The sequence below is a fragment of the Trichosurus vulpecula genome, chromosome 4 (genome assembly GCF_011100635.1).
Source record: "Trichosurus vulpecula isolate mTriVul1 chromosome 4, mTriVul1.pri, whole genome shotgun sequence".
Taxonomy (NCBI): Eukaryota; Metazoa; Chordata; class Mammalia; order Diprotodontia; family Phalangeridae; genus Trichosurus; species Trichosurus vulpecula.
This window is the reverse complement of record NC_050576.1, coordinates 212,722,745-212,738,954: the sequence shown is the minus strand read 5'-3', so window position 1 is coordinate 212,738,954 and position 16,210 is coordinate 212,722,745. Positions and strand designations below refer to the sequence as shown.

Sequence of the window (16,210 nt, the reverse complement as noted above, 5' to 3'; positions counted from 1 at the left end):
TTGCCTTCAATAAACCCATTTCCTTACTGATCATCATTTCACTGACTCCTTGAAATCTGGTTTCTATTCCTACCATATATTCTCAAAGGCTACCAATTACTGCATTTAACAAGCCCATCAACCAGGCCTTATTCCCTTGATCGTTCTGTAATATTTGACACATTGAATATACCCTTGTTCTGGATATGTTGAACCAGCTCTGTAGCCATTACTTTAATGTCTCTTCCACTGTCCTCTTCCCAACTCCTTGTGATAGGTGTTCCACCATGGTTTTGTCCTTGAATCTCTTAAGTTTCTTTTGTTACAACTCTTAATAATCTCATTCACTCCCAAAGCTTCAACTATAACTGCCTACATTTAAAGACTCCCTAATCTAAATCCCCAGTCCTTATCTTTCTTTTCTTGTTTTTAAAATAAGTGTCTTTATTATGAACCTAATAACCATCAATGACACATGGTTGCTTTGATGTACAAACAAAATAATCATATATGAAATGATAAAATTCTCTTACATAGTTTGTTTTTAAAGGTATATATTAAATTTAATGGGGCAGCTAGGTGGCACAGTGGATAGAGTGCTGGGATCTGGAGTCAGGAAGACCCAAGTTCAAATGCTGCCTCAGAAACTTACTAGCTCTGTGACCCTGGGCAAGTTACTTAACCCTGTTTACCTCAGTTTCCTCATCTGTAAAATAAGCTGAAGAAGGAAAACACTCCAGTATTCCTGCCCAAAAAAATCCCAAACAGGGTCGTAAAGAGTCAGTCATGACTGAACAACAAAATTAAATTCAACACATGGCAACAAAACTTTACTGTTTGTGTTCTCTTCTAAATTTCTTGTTTTCTTCTATATTTGCATCTCTCTCATTACCGACTAACTTGTGCCTTTTTCTTTCTACCCTCACCCTGAAACAGAACATTTCCCTCGTAAACAAATAAGCACAGTCAAGTAAAACCTTTATCTTTCTTCTAAGTTCCAAACTTGCATCCCCAACTGGCCATAGGAAATCTCCATCTAGATGAACCACAGTACCTCAAACTCAGTGTGTCTAAATCTGTTCTTAAGTTTTCCCCTAAATATCTTCCTTCTTCTGATTTCGTTCTTTCTACCAGTGGAATCTCCATTTGCTCAACCCATGTTTGAAAATTTAGTATTAGTTTCGATTCCTTTTTTTCCATATCCAACCAATAATTAAATCCTAAAGATTCTATCTCTGCAGCATTCCTTGAATCATCCCCTCCTTTTCATCTCAAGTACCATCATCCTAGCAGTTACAAACTCCCTAGGCTACTGCAATCTTTTTTTAGTAGGTCTTCCTCTTTTTGCTTTCTCTTTACCCTCTGCTCCAACTCTTCACAAGGCTGTGTATATCTGGTCATGTTACTCTCCTGCTCAACATCCCTCAATGAGTTTTGTACTCACCAGGCACTAAACTTTATACTTCTTAGTCTGATATTAAAGGCCCTCTGAAAGCTGGTACCACTCTGCTTTTCTAGTCTAACAATAATAACTTCATAGTTAATAACTGGTAATATTTTAAAGCTCATTAAATTCTTACAAAGTGTTTTTTCTATCCTTCCTTGAGAAAGGTAATGTAACTTCCTTCATCTCCATTTCACAGTTGAGAAGACTGAGGCTAAAATGATGGGAGACTGCCTAAGGCCACACAGCTAATAAATAATGAATGGACACTCAAACTCAAATTTGTAAATTCAAGTTCAGTGATCTTTTCATTATACTATCCATTTTACTTTTCTCAAGCCAAACGGGCTCTTCACAGATCTATCTTTGGCCCATTTCTCTCCATCTTTTATGTCCTTTCGCTAATTTCATTCACCTCAAAAGACGCAACTATAATTTCTTTGCGCATGACTCTTAATTCTATATTAAACAATTTATTATACACCCATACACTCTAGGATTTTCTGCCTTGTTTAAGCTATGCTTATAATAACCTTCCCTGATCGTTAAATTCTTATCCATCCTTTAAAGTTCATGGACACATTGTTAAGGAAGTTAGTTTGATCTCAGTTGGTAAAGACCTTTCCTCACCATAGGTTAAAAAAAAAATAACTTTCAGGGGAAGAAGGTAGGTTGAGGAGGGAACAACTAATAAATGCACATTAAAGTAAAATGTGTCTATAAGCTCTCCCAGGATAGGTACCATGTCTTAAATAAACTTTAATCTTCCCCAGGGCCTAGGGCAATGTCTCTAGACACAAGATACTTAGTAACTGTCGGGTAAGGTTTCTACAACCTCAGATTACATGGAAAGGTTTTTAACAAAAACTAAGGTTTCAGGTGAGTCTAGAAGACACAAACTGAAATTCACTTTCAGTTCTCAAAATACGGATAAATATCTCTGGAAATAATGTACATGATAATCCTTGTTATTTCCCCACAAATTTGTAGAAGTTTCCTAAGCTCCTCCAAAAGAATACAAGTTCCTTAAGGGAAGGAGCTCTTAGTCATTTTCCTTTCACATTCCCAAAATGTAGCAAACAGCTTACTGGTTTAAATTAGTGGAGTGGAAAAATTGCTAAATTTGGAGTCATTGGACTTGAGTTTGGATTCTGGCTCTGTCACTTATTCTATTTGAGTAAGCCAATTAACTTCTATGAACCTAAGTGTTCCATCATTTGTAAAATGAAGAGGTTAGACTAGAGAGACTCTGGAGTTCCTTCTAGCACTATCTGGATCCATGATCCTATGAGATAAAATGGATTAGGTATACAAATCACCTCTACAAGTGCAGTTTCAATAAAGCAAATGAAACATCGAATGTTGGGGATAGAACCGTCTGGGTAGAAGGTCTAGAAATATATACAATGGAGAAAAATAGTAGGATCACAGGATAATTTTTTTAGAAGAATAAACCTTTTTACTCAGACTCTCCCACCCCTCCATGTACATCAGTAACTAGTCTATAAAGTTGTGGTCTTATAAAGTTCCTGGGACAATGAGAAAATGCCTTGCTCAGGCAGGGTCACAGAGCTGGCATGTCCAACTTGAACCCGAATCATCCTAACTCTAAGGTCAACTCCCTAACCAACAGAACATGCTGCCACCTCTCAAGAATAAATCATATTTATTCATAAATTGTTCTATTTTCCCCCAACACTTTCATTCTAAAATGAGCATGGGCAGGGTCTATACCTTAGTCCAAAAAATGAGATGAAAGAACTGAGGAAATCACAGGAAAACAGAGAACACTAACTCTTTATTTCTCCAATCCCATCTAAACAACTCATTAGCCCCTTTAACATAAAACTGTCTTCCTTTCCAAAACCAAAGTCCATTTTCATTTAGGGAAGTGTCTGGTGGCCACAGCCATTGCTATTTCAAAACAGAAAAGAGGATGTCTACATGTAGGATTTTTGTGGGGGGAAAAAATCTCAAAATATGGAAGGAGAAATTTATGTTATGTCTTATGTCACAGATCCCAGTTAGATGGGGTGATCTGATTTAATCTGTGTACGAGCAAGATTACCTTCTATAAAATGTCTAAATAAATGGGGATCCATTTAGTGAAGGCCTCTAGTGACAGGATGCCTCCTACGGCAGCTCCATTCCACTTTTGGAAAATTCTAATTTTTATTAAGTTTTTCCTTACATCAAGTTTAAATCTGCTTCTCACCAACTTCTACTCATCACTCTTACTCCTGTCCTCTGGTACCAAGAAAAATAAGTGTAATTCCTACTTCATTTCACACAATGCTTGCCAAATGTAATATTGCATCTCCCCTTCCCTACCAGTCTTTCCAATGAGAGAGTTAAGCATCTTGATTTAGCAACCAAATAGTGCATATGTTTCTGTATCATTTTTAGTCTTTACATTTTTTAAAAAATAAATTTGGATCACATAATATATCCAATTATAACAATCACTCAAATAACACATTTAAAATCCTATACACATTTAAAATATATAAAAATATCTGAATATTTCATACTACAATAATTTAAACATGCAAAATGTCCTGTGGTTGGTACTTCTTAAGTAAATTTAGATTAACAAACAATTTCTAAGGAGGGAGGAGGTAGGTGGGTAGAGGGAATGCAAATTTCCTAATATTTTATTGGTCTTAGGCAACTAGCATGATTTAAGTAACAACAAATTTTTTCTTCCTCTCAGTCATGTTAATTTCCAAATTATAATTCACATATCAGACAGAATTTTTTCCCTTACCTGGTATGTCCTAAAGATTCTCGCCAGATTGGCAGCATGACAACTGGCTTAATGGCACATTCCAAAATGGCCAAAGCCAAAGCAAATTCTCTAGGTTTGCTACACATCTGAACCGCTTTGATCCAATTTGACCTACATTTTATAAAGAAGACAAACAGCTATCAGTTGAAATTTTAAAATGTATTCATAATTTTATATAATAAGCACATCTCCATTTAAACATTTCTGTTAAGCAGTGCAAAAATAGTCTTGCTGGAATTTTCTGCTATGACGTGTTATCTAAAAATTACACTTTGTTGGCAAATAGACCCAATTAAAGCTTGGGTAATATTTCTAAGTTCATTCAGTAACTCTACAATTGTTTTTGACATCATAGAATGTAGACCTTCATTGGAAGGCCTAAGAATGCCTGTTGTCTACATTTTGTAACTGAAGGAAATGTTAAATTTTAATTAGAGGTTAGCAAAAATACAGAGGTGACTTTTTCTTTTTTTCAGTCTAAGTCTAAAGATCCTCTGAAATCTATCCAGACCCCAGGCTCAGTATGGCAGCTGTTAGTTGACTTGAGTCTCTGTTACCTGTGAGATGCCCAATTGGGATGCAGGAATGGTGCTGGGATGTTGTTTTCCAACTGGATGATGGTTAACCTCAAGGTGGATATGGTAAGTACTTTGGACCCATGTACAGAACCATTCCATTTGAACTCTCCTGCTGGAGTCAAGCAAAATTTATGTGAAAGATGCCTTCTCTTGTCATGGTCCTCTCTGTGCTGGTGTTTGTTCAGGGCAAAAGAATTGGTGGTGTACTGATTGTGGTAGACACGATACTTCCCCTCTTGACCTAGCTTGAAAAAGTTGTTGATATTTCCTTTCATAATTATCTCCTTCTTGGTGCTCAATCGTGAAATTTCTCCTTGAGAGTTAACTACCAGGACCTACTCGAAGAAACAGATATATAAAAAGATTTCATTAAAGCATATGAAATATGTAAATTGATTTAACAAACTTTTTTTTTTCAATAACCTGTAGTCATCAATTCCAATCAAATATTAGGTAATAACCCATTTTAAACTAAACAGTAAATTAAATTTAAATTAAGAAAATACATGTAAAACAAGTAAATTATGTCTACATAAGGATAGCACTTCTAGCTTTTAACGTGTATTTTAAGTCAGAGGCATCAAGCTGTCTAGGGAAATTTCTATTCAGTAAATACTACCTGTAATAATTTCTTGGTCTACTACTTTACCACATCTATACCTGAGAATTACAAAGTCTTAAGAGCTAGAAAGAACCGTGGAGGTCATTTAATACAAACTTTTCATTTTATAATAAAGAAACAAAGGCCTAAAGGACTAGGCTACTAACTTAGCTGGCCAGCAGCAGGGCTGGGACTAAAATACAGGACCTCTTAACTCTTTAATACGGGTAGCTGCCAAGAGTTAACAGGTTTTAAGAATACTTTACAGCAATCCCACCTAGGAAGGATTTTTAAAAATGCATTAGACCAAATATAATGTTGCCCAGTTGTGGTGGCCCAGCCTGAGAGACTGAGGGAGGTGGATCACCTGAATTCAAGAGTTGTGAGCTGCAATAGGGCTAAAGCGAATCAGGTGTCTGCACTAACTGTCTCACCAATAAGGTGAGCCCCAGGAGCAGGGGGCCACCAGCCTGCTTAAGGTCAGAAACGGAGCAGGTTAATGCTTCTGTGCTCATCAGCGGTTGGGTTGGGGCTGTGAGTGAGTGCTACACTTCTAGCCTGAGTGATATATGAAAACTGAATCAAAAAACAAAACAACTACACACGCACACACGTGTGTGTGTCTCTACGTATGCATCGCTACAAAATTTGGCTGTGATGACGTCTATTCCCAGAGCAGCTGGGAGTCACAAGTCTTTATGAAAAAAGACAGTACTGCACCCTCTAAGCAGAGAATCCTTGCTATGTTGCTACGCTAACATCATAGAATGTCATAGCGTACGCTACTCCAGTGGCATGCTAGTAAATATTTAATAACTGTCTCAAAAAAATGTATGTGACACACTTTTAAGTTCAATCTGCATTATTAACATTTTCTCTCCATCACTTTAAAGCCTATACAATGAACAAAACAATAAATCAAGCCCTAACTTATAGCATTTGCTGATTTCTGAGGTGTAAATACACTCAAAATTACTAGAAGATCAAAGTAAATTCTAAACCATAAACATTTTAAAAGTGGGAGCTCTTATGCTGAGTGAAGTTATGGAAAATTAAACTAATTTTTAAGTGGGATGGAATATGGATATGTAATAGGGACAGGGACTAGAACTATATTTTCATGGAACTAACGAAGTCAGGGGCAAGGAAACTCTTCTTCACAACTTTCTGCTACAGAGTTGCTGAGAGCATTGAGAGGTTAATCAACTTGCCTAAGATAACATGGGCAGTATGTGCCAGAAGAAGGATGTGAACCCAGGTCTTCCTGGTTTCAAAGTCAGTTCTCTCTCCATCTTGCCATACTGCCTCTTGTACACAACAGGCCTTACTGTAAATAGCACTTTTAATTTCATAGAAACAGAACTTATTTAAAGGTGGAAAAAGCAATTCAACAGCAAATCACCACAATCTACAGAGAATTTTATTATCTTTCCATTTTTTCAAAATGGCAGCATAAATAATGAGAATTACTTGAAATTATAATAATTTTTTTTAAAAAGACACACACCGGGGCAGCTAGGTGGCGCAGTGAGTAGAGCACTGGACCTGGAGTCAGGAGGACCTGAGTTCAAATCTGGCCTCAGACACTTAACACACTTACTAGGTGTGTGATCTTGGGCAAGTCACTTAACCCCAACTGCCCTGCCTTCCCCCCTCTTCCCCCCCAAAAAAACATAAAAATGATACACACCTCTCTGCCTTCCTTAAATAATTTATTTGCTTCATGTGCTGCTGCAGCAACCTGTTGGCTCTTCAGTTGACTAAGCTTGCTGTCTGGATTTCGTAATCTTGTGACCATCCGTGTTGAGCCAGGTGTACCTTTTCCTGTTCCAGGGGAATCACTTCTTTCTCCATTAGACTTCTCTGATTTGAAATCTGATAACAAAAGTTAAGTAACTGCATTTGGTAAAACGTGAAAAGGCGGCTGATATTAATCACAATTAATATGGTAAAATCTCACCTGTCTGGCACACAATCAAGGAAGTAAAAAGGAAAAAGTGGCCAAGAGAGGGCACCAAGTCCCTGCACAAAAGTTCAGGCAGCTTACTCACAGGCAAGGACCTTACTCAAAGGCTCTTATTTTACACACAATACTAAGAAGCCTGAAGACCTGGTTTCCAAGCTGAATGCAAACTAGAAATACCAATTAGAAAAGGGTGCAGGGGGAGGTATGCTCTAAGCAAGCACAACTATAAAAGCAAGAAGTGGCAGCTCCAATCAAGGAATACACAGGAAAATCTATGAAGAAGAAATAAGAAATGGCAGAGTAGGAGACAGCAGTACACTTCCAGCACTCTTCATAATTTCTCCAAAAAGATGTAAAAAAATGCACCAGACCACGTCCTGACAGAGAAATCCAAGAAAAAATTTACAGTAAGTCATTTTCATAGGGCAGGCTGGCATTGGGAGATAGGCAAGTCTGTGGACACTGCTAAAGAATGGGTGGGTAAAACGAAAAACAAAAACAAAAAAAAAAAATCAAGCAATCAACAGATAACTTCCTTAAAGATAACCACAACAATGAGACAATGAAGACAATATACCAAAAATTTTGGGATGCTACCCAAGTAGAAGAAATTTTCTATCTCTAACCCTTTTATCATTAAAGAGAGAAGGGAAAAAAAAATTAATGAATTGGGGGGGAAAAAAAACTTTAGAAAACCAAAAATTTTTTAAAAACCACAATTAAACACCAAAATAGACGCCCTCAAAAACCAGATGTTTAAAAATGGAAAGAAAAAAGTTAAATAATTTGATTTTTAAAAAGGAAAGTCAAATTACTAGCATCAAAAAATACAAACGGTAAATTCACAACAAATGAAGAAATAAAGGAAATTAATAAACTATTTTGCCCAATTATATGCCAATGAAACCAAAGATTTAAATTAAAAGAATAAATTCCTACAGAGATATAAAATGCCTAGAATAATGGAACAAAAAACTGAAGAGAACACAAATAAGCCAGTCTTAGGGGGAAAAAATTGAACAAGCCATTAATGACCTCCCAAAGAAAAAAGTTCAGAACTAGATGGAGTTAAAAGCAGATTCTACAAAAAATTTAAAGAAAAATCAATTCCAATATTACATAAGCTGTTTGAAAAAACAGGAAAAGAAAAAACAACCAAATTCCTTCAATGATACAAATATGGTCTTGATATCTGATCTAGAGTCAAAACAGAAAGAAAACTACAAATCAATATTGCTAACGAATACTGAAGCAAAATTTTTAAATAAAATATTAGCAAAGAGACTAGAGTGACCACATCAAAAGAACTATATACGCGCTCTCTCTCTCTCTCTCTCTCTCTCTCTCTCTCCAAGCAGGATGTATTTATACTAGGAATGCAGGACTGATTCAATATTAGGACTACTATAAATATAATAGTATATCAATAACAAGAATAACAAAAACACACGATTATTTCCAAAGATGCAGAAAAAAGGCTTTGGTAAAATGAAACACCCATTCCTGTTTAAAACACTAGTAAGCATAAGAACAAAAAGAATCTTTCATTAACATGATAAGTAGTATTTATCTAAAACCAAGAACTAGCATTATATATAAAAGAGACCTTTCCAGTAAGATCCAGGGTAAATAAGGAATATCCATTATTACTACTAAATCTGATAGTGCTAAAAATGCTAGATACAGAGATAAGGCAAGAAAAACATAGGCATGGTCAAAGAGGAAACAAAATTATTGCTTTTTATATAAATGGTTTTATATAAATGGTTTATATAAAATGGTTGAATTCAGAGGACTCTAGAAAATCAACCAAAAATTAGATGAAATAATTAACTTCAGCAAGGTTGCAGGATATATGCTGAACTCATATAAATCATCAGCATTTGTGTGTATTACCAACAAAACCCAGTAGAAAGAGACAGAAAGAGAAATTCCGTTTAAAATGACAACAGGATGTATAAAGTGTCTCTGCCACATACAAGAACTATATGAAAATACGATTACAAGACACTCTTTATAAAATCAGATCTAAATAATTGTAGTGTTACTATTTTCTCATGGTTAGGCCAAGTCAATACAATATAAATTACAATGCTACCTAAATTAATTTACTATTCAGTGCTAAACCAATCAAACTATTAAAGGTTTACTTTATAGAGCTGGGGGAAAAATCATCTGGAGAAATGAAAGGCCAAGAATCTCAAGGAAAAAATAGAAAAAATGAGAAAGAAGGGGGACTCAAAATACTAGATAGACCTCAAACTACAAAAAGCAGTAACCATCAAAACTATTTGGTACCGGTTAAATGGTAGAACAGTGAAACAGGTAAAACATGCAATATACAGCAACAAATAAGAGCAGCAGTCTAACGTTTGAAAAACTCAGATTCTAGCTGCTGGGATAAAAACTCACTATTCAAAAAAACTGCTGGTAAGAGCAATGTGGCACAAATTAGGCATAGATCAATATCTCACAATGTAGCCCAAAATAAGCTCCCAATAGTTACACGACTTGGACATAAAGGGTAACACCATAAACAATTTTAGAGGAGCAAAGAAGAATTCATCTTTCGGAGTGATGGATAGGGGAAAAGAGTCCATGGCTAAACAACTGATAGAGAATATCTTAAAATTTAAAATGGCAAATTTTGATTATATAAAATTAAAAAAGCTTTATATAAAGAAAGCTAGTGCAGCTAAAATGAGAAAATAAGCAGGTGAATCAAAAAGATCTATGCAGTGAGTTTCTCTGATAAAGGTCTCATTTCTAAGAAACTGATTCAAGCTGATGAGAATAATGGCCATTCCTCAGTGGATAAATGGTCAAAGGATATGAACAAGCAGTTTTCAAAGAAAGAAATCCAAAATATTATTATTCAAGTGAAAAAAAATACCACAAATTGCTAATAATTAGAGAAAGGCAAACTGAAGCAATTCTAAAGTTTTACCACATAACTCATCAGATTGGCAAAACTGACAAAAAAAGAAAATCAGAAATGCTGGAGGGCTATGGGAAACAGGCATATTAATGGTGGAACTGTGAGTTGCTAGAGCCATTCTGGAAAGCAATCTGGAACTACATGCAAAAATTTATTTACCCTGCATAATAATCTGACCCAGTAATTCCACTACCAGGTCTACACCCCAAAGAGATCCAAGAAAGATGAAAAGGACCCATTTGTAGAAAAGTATATATAGCAGTTCTATTTGCATTGGCAAAGAACTAGAAATTAAGGGAATACTTGTTAATTGGGAAATAGTTAAACAAATTAAGGCATATGAATGTACTGAAACTGTCCTGAGTGAAATGATGAAGGGGATGATTTCAGAAAAATCTGGGAAGAGCTGAATTAACTAACGCAGTCAAGAACGCAGAGCCAGGACAATTTAAATAATAACAAAAACACTGTAAAGACAAACAGGTTTCAAAGATGTTAAGAACTCTGAATGCAAAAACCAACACAATTTAAAGGACTGATAATTAAACATGGTGCACACTTACTGGCAGAAAGGTGATAGATTAGGACTACATAATGAAACATAATTTTTGGACATGGGCAATATAGGAATTTGCTTTGCTAAGCTATGTATGTTACAAAGTTTTTGTTTTTCTTCTCTAATGTTGGGGAGAAGACAGAGGAAAAAAATATGAGTTTTTAAAGAGAACAATAAGAGAACTAAAAACAAGACAACCAACTGCACAGACAGACAAATAGCCCTATGTACCTCAAAAGGTCTTGAAGGAATCTTGATATTAAAGTACAGTATAATAATAAATGACACTAAAAACTATGAGCCTGAGTCATAAAGATAAAAATTAAAGTTATATTCTATAGGTGCTAACAAGGTAAAGAAGTGTATAATATGTTTTAGAATAATTTCCACTTCAAAATATTTATTTTTTAAATGCTGTTTAAAGGGAGAAAGTCTATGAATTATTCGGTAACCTTAGCCAATTATTCTTTTCTTTTAAATCTTTATTTCCATATGTCAATTCTTCAGGTAATTTCCAAATCTCTATATCTGTCTCTAATCAATGCATCAATTAATTATTCCCCACATTCAAAGAAGGGAGAGCAATGCTATTAATGGGTATTTTGGGGGTAAATTAGGGTATATTGTTTTGATTAAAAGTTTAGAATAAATATGTTAATATGCTCTTACCTATTTCCTCTTGAACAGATAAAGGTGTATGAGATTCCCTTTCTCCATTTTCAGGATCATCAGAAGTTTTTGTGAAAGATTCATTCTGGGAGGAATTTAGTTCACTGCTGCTGTTGCTGTTTTCGGTATAAGGCAGGTTGGGGACAGTAGCAGTACTATTGCCATCATTCAACTTGGTAGATTCTTCTAAAAATAGAATAAATAATTTTCAGATTGTGGAATATATAGCAACAGTAACACTCAGATGATTCCCTTAAATTTCTTTTAGGATTCCTACTATAAGGAGATTAAGAAAAGATGATTAAATATGACATAAGTGCAGCATATGAAAAGAAACTCTAAAATGAATGATTAACTTAAAATGTTTGCCTAGAACTTCTAATTGTATACAAGGTTAGTTCATGGTAAAATTTTCTTCATAAATGAACAGGTACATGCAATATGTGTGTAAAACATAAAAACATTCATTTGTAAATAATTCTTATTTACAAAAACATGACCAACATTCAGAGGAGCAAGAGTGAATAAATGCCTAGAGAATTAATTTTGAGGCAATATAACAATAATTACATGCTGGTTTCTTTATGAAAAATTATACTAATTCTTTCAGGATATTATAGGTCACTCTATTTGTTAGTTTGCAGCTTGTTAGTAATATTCTACAAATAAAAAGATATTTTAAATTGGCACCACTGATTTAAAATCAATAATTTAAAAAATATATTATTTTTATTCTGCTTATTCTGAAGCATAAGACAAAACATCCAACAACACATTTTGAGTTTTAGAAAGTGACATTTATGCCACACAATATATAAAATGCATTGGGTTCCTCAAAAATGATTTTCTACCTGCATTTAATTCAGGATTATATGCATCCTTTTATGTCAAAGTACAGTTTCTCATATACTGAAACTAATTAACACCTTCTTAAGATCATGCATACATTATTGGGATATATACTACTAGTAGAGGAAGTGTGGCACAGTAGACAGAGAAAGGTTTGGGGTCAGAAAGAATTGGGTTCAAGGTTAAATCCTGTTTCTACCACATACTGGCTATGTGACTAGTCAAATCACTTTGACTTCTCAGTGCTTTAGGCAACTTCCTAAGACCGTATGTAAGTTGCAAGGAAGATACCAACCTGCATCAATCAACAAACATTTTGTTAAGTGTTTACCATATGCTAGTCACCATGCTATGTATTGGGAATACAAGTACAAAGAATGAAATAATCCCTACTTACCATGAGCTTATATTCTAATGGGAAAGACAAGAATGTGTGTATATACAGACACGTATACACGCATATATGTGTAGATCCAGAATAAATTTAAAATCAACACATGCAAATATATACAGGTTAAAACAAGGGTAGTTTGGGAGGGAGATCACTAGCAGTTGGGGTGACAGGGCAGAGTCGGGAAAGGCTCCATGCAACAGACAGTACTTGAATTGTCTCTAATTGTCTCTAAGGTCTCTTAATGAATGGTAAGGAGAGCACACAACCTAGCTAGGTGGAACAACCAGTGCAAAGGCCTAGAGACAGCAGATGGAGTATCACATGAAGGACAGAGAGAAGCCTGTTTGGCTGACCGCTGAGTGTGCAAGTGGACATCCTGGCCACTGAGGCTGAAGAGATATGTTGGGGCCAGTTATGTAGAGAGCTTTAGAAGATAAATCAGAATTCATATTTTATCCTAAAAACAACAGGAAGCCACCAGAGTTGGCATGATTTGGGAGTCACATGGCCAGATGCGTGGCTAAGGAAAATTTGTTTGGCAGGAGTCTGGAGGTTACATTGGAGTGGGGAGAAATTTGAGATAGGGAGACCAATCAGGAGGCTGTTGCAATAATCAAGGCAAGAAATGAAGAGATGTTAATGACAAGATTTATCCTACTCCAGTGATAAACCTGAGACACTGGAAGGATGGTGATGACTTTTGACAGAGAAAAGGAAATTTGGAAGAGGAGGGAGTTTAGGGTGAAAGGTAATGAGTTCAGTTTTAGCCATGCTGAGCTTAAGATGTCTTTGGGACATCCAGTTTGAAACATCCAATTTGCCTATTCTCAAAGGAGAGATTGAGGCTTAATATATATATATAGATCTGAGAGTCACTGCCATAGAGACGACAGTTAAAACCATAGGAGGTGATAATGTTATCAAAAATGAGGGCATGGAGGGAGAAGAGAAGGTTCAGGACAGAACTTTGGGAAACACTCAAAGTCAGGGATGATGAGCCAGCAAAGGGAACCAAGGTATGATCAGAGAAGCAAAAGGAGAGCCAACAAAAAGTTAAGTTATAAAAACACAACAGTACTGTTAAATGCACTGTCACAGAAGTTCCTATATGTCTCTTTGGGAGAGGCAATTTGGTGTCATAGCAAGAATAATAAATGTAAGGTAAGAAAGAGTGCTATATTTGGCAATCAGAGAACTTAGGTTCAAATCTCTATGTTATATATTATTACATATATTACAGACACACACACACACACACACACACACACACACACACACACGGTATTGTATTACTTAGAGCAGATCACATAAACTCTCTGGGCACCACATTTCTCATCTGTAAAATAATCAGGAAAGACTAGATGACCTCACCTTCCAATATGAAATCTATGACTTTATGATTATAGGTCCCTAAGAACCAAGTCCAAATCCCATCCCCCAACACTTAGCAGCTGTGTGACCATACGCAAGTCACTTTACATCTGAATCTATTTCTTTGTCTGAACAATAGGATAATAATGCCTGTAGCATCCAACTAACAGGGCTGTCATAGGAATCAAATGAAGTTATGATATGTAAAATGTTTTGCAAATCTTAAAACCCTAAGGATGTGCTCAACTTATCTAAGCTTTTTAAAAAATCCCACTTCCCTTGCTATTTAAAGAATGAAAGGCTGAGCATTTCTATCTATATGTTCTTATATTTCACTTTTATAGACACAGAAATTTTTTAAATGTCTAGAGGGCATTTCATGAACATCTAAGAATACTTAGGGGAAATTAGGTCAGTTTTAGGATGTTTCATCAGTACTCTCAAACCCCAGCTGAATTTAGAAAATCTACAAGCTATAGCGTGCCTGACACCTGGAAAAACTGCATTTATTTTCATACTTTCTGGGAAATTAAGCAAAACAAAGCTTTTGTTACTATGCTTAAATATAAATCCACAAAACAAATGTTTTGGTCTAAGATCTAAAATAGAACATCAATAGAACAAGGTTTGAGTTTTGTATTATTATAATACAGAAGAAGCAGCCGTAGCATAGTGGGAAGTCTTGCTTCTGATCCATACTTGCTATGTGATTTTGGGTCCCTCTTTGCTCTAGGCAACTCAATAAATAGACATGACAGAGAAGGTGCCAACATGCATTGATGGAAGGAAGTTCCCCATACTTATGAAATCACAGGTCCAGCACCTGGGCCCTATATAAAACTGATGTTACTCAGGTTAGTTCTATGTGGAGTTTGTTCCCCACTTTGTATCTTAAGCCAAAAAATATTTGGAGCTTGAATGTAAGAAATACAAAATCCAAGTATTAGGCAATAGGGAATTAACCATCAAAATATATGCCAACTTTTCTCCAGAACATCATCCTAGTATTCATCTGAGGCTTCTACCTTTCAAGAAACGTATCTAGTCATCATTTGGTAGTCAGAAATCTGGTACTTTTCTTTCCATAAGAGTTTTGTGGGCATGATTTCCCAATTCTTCCTTTAGGATAATAACTTGTAATAAATTATTAAATCCTACAAATTAAGATTTTAGATGATAAGAAAAAAATTTCTACTTCATGAAATCTATTTAAAGATTCAATTCTGTCTGAATTAATTATACCATTAAGAGATGTATCAGGAAATGTGCAAACATGTGTAACCTTTATCATATTACTTGCCTTCTCAGTGATGGGGGAGAGAGGGCTAGAGAGAATTTGGAACTCAAAAAAATAAATAAAAAAAGGAAGGTTAAAATTTGTTTTAACATGTAACTGGGTAAAAACAAAATGTTAAAATTTAAAAACTCCGTATAACAAGCACAGGGTTTTGGGAAGTGTCTGAATGATCTAAAATATCAAATTTAGGAACCACTTCTTACTAGGAAATTTAATATTTCCACCAATAGGAAGCACTGCCAACAGCATTCATTCTACACAAAAAATATCTAAGATTCTTGATGTTTTAAAAATGCTTCTAAGATCCTTGGTTTATAAAATTAAGTTCTCATATTTCTATTCTGCTACATCTGCACAAAAATCACAGAGATAAACTTCTTAGAAAGAAACTTGTGTACCTTACAATGGATCTTTTGGGGCCCACTTTACCTGAAGATGATTAAAAAATACCATCCCATTCAAATCTGGTAAAAAGTTATTTATAATACAAAAGACTTCTTCTTAAAGATAGAAGAGGAAGAGAACTATGTCTGGATAATAATTTTTAATGGTATTTGAAGTTGTCTAATAGTGCTGAAGGGTAACACAATTCTTCCCCTTTCTAATCCCAGATTCTTCTAAAGAAGGAAGCGATACAGTACATTAAGTACCGAGATGTACATACAGAATAGGCTTTAGCACAGGAAATGCAACAGTGGAGAAATTTTGGAGTACAGGAGAATAACAGATAGATCATATTGCACATTCCTTAAAAAACAACAACTCATTACCAATGGATAT

General features: G+C 35.2%; 1 protein-coding gene across 1 annotated transcript in view; it reads right to left on the bottom strand.

Annotated features, from left to right (window-relative positions):
- BPTF (bromodomain PHD finger transcription factor) overlaps positions 1–16,210 on the bottom strand; it is a 192,208-nt gene that overhangs the window by 78,509 nt on the left and 97,489 nt on the right. Inside the window, exons 6-9 of the mRNA XM_036758225.1 lie at positions 11,520–11,705; positions 7,081–7,265; positions 4,769–5,124; positions 4,191–4,322 (exon numbers count right to left, since the gene is read on the bottom strand). Coding sequence (XP_036614120.1) covers positions 4,191–4,322; positions 4,769–5,124; positions 7,081–7,265; positions 11,520–11,705 — 859 coding nt within the window. The remainder of the gene's footprint in view (positions 1–4,190; positions 4,323–4,768; positions 5,125–7,080; positions 7,266–11,519; positions 11,706–16,210) is intronic.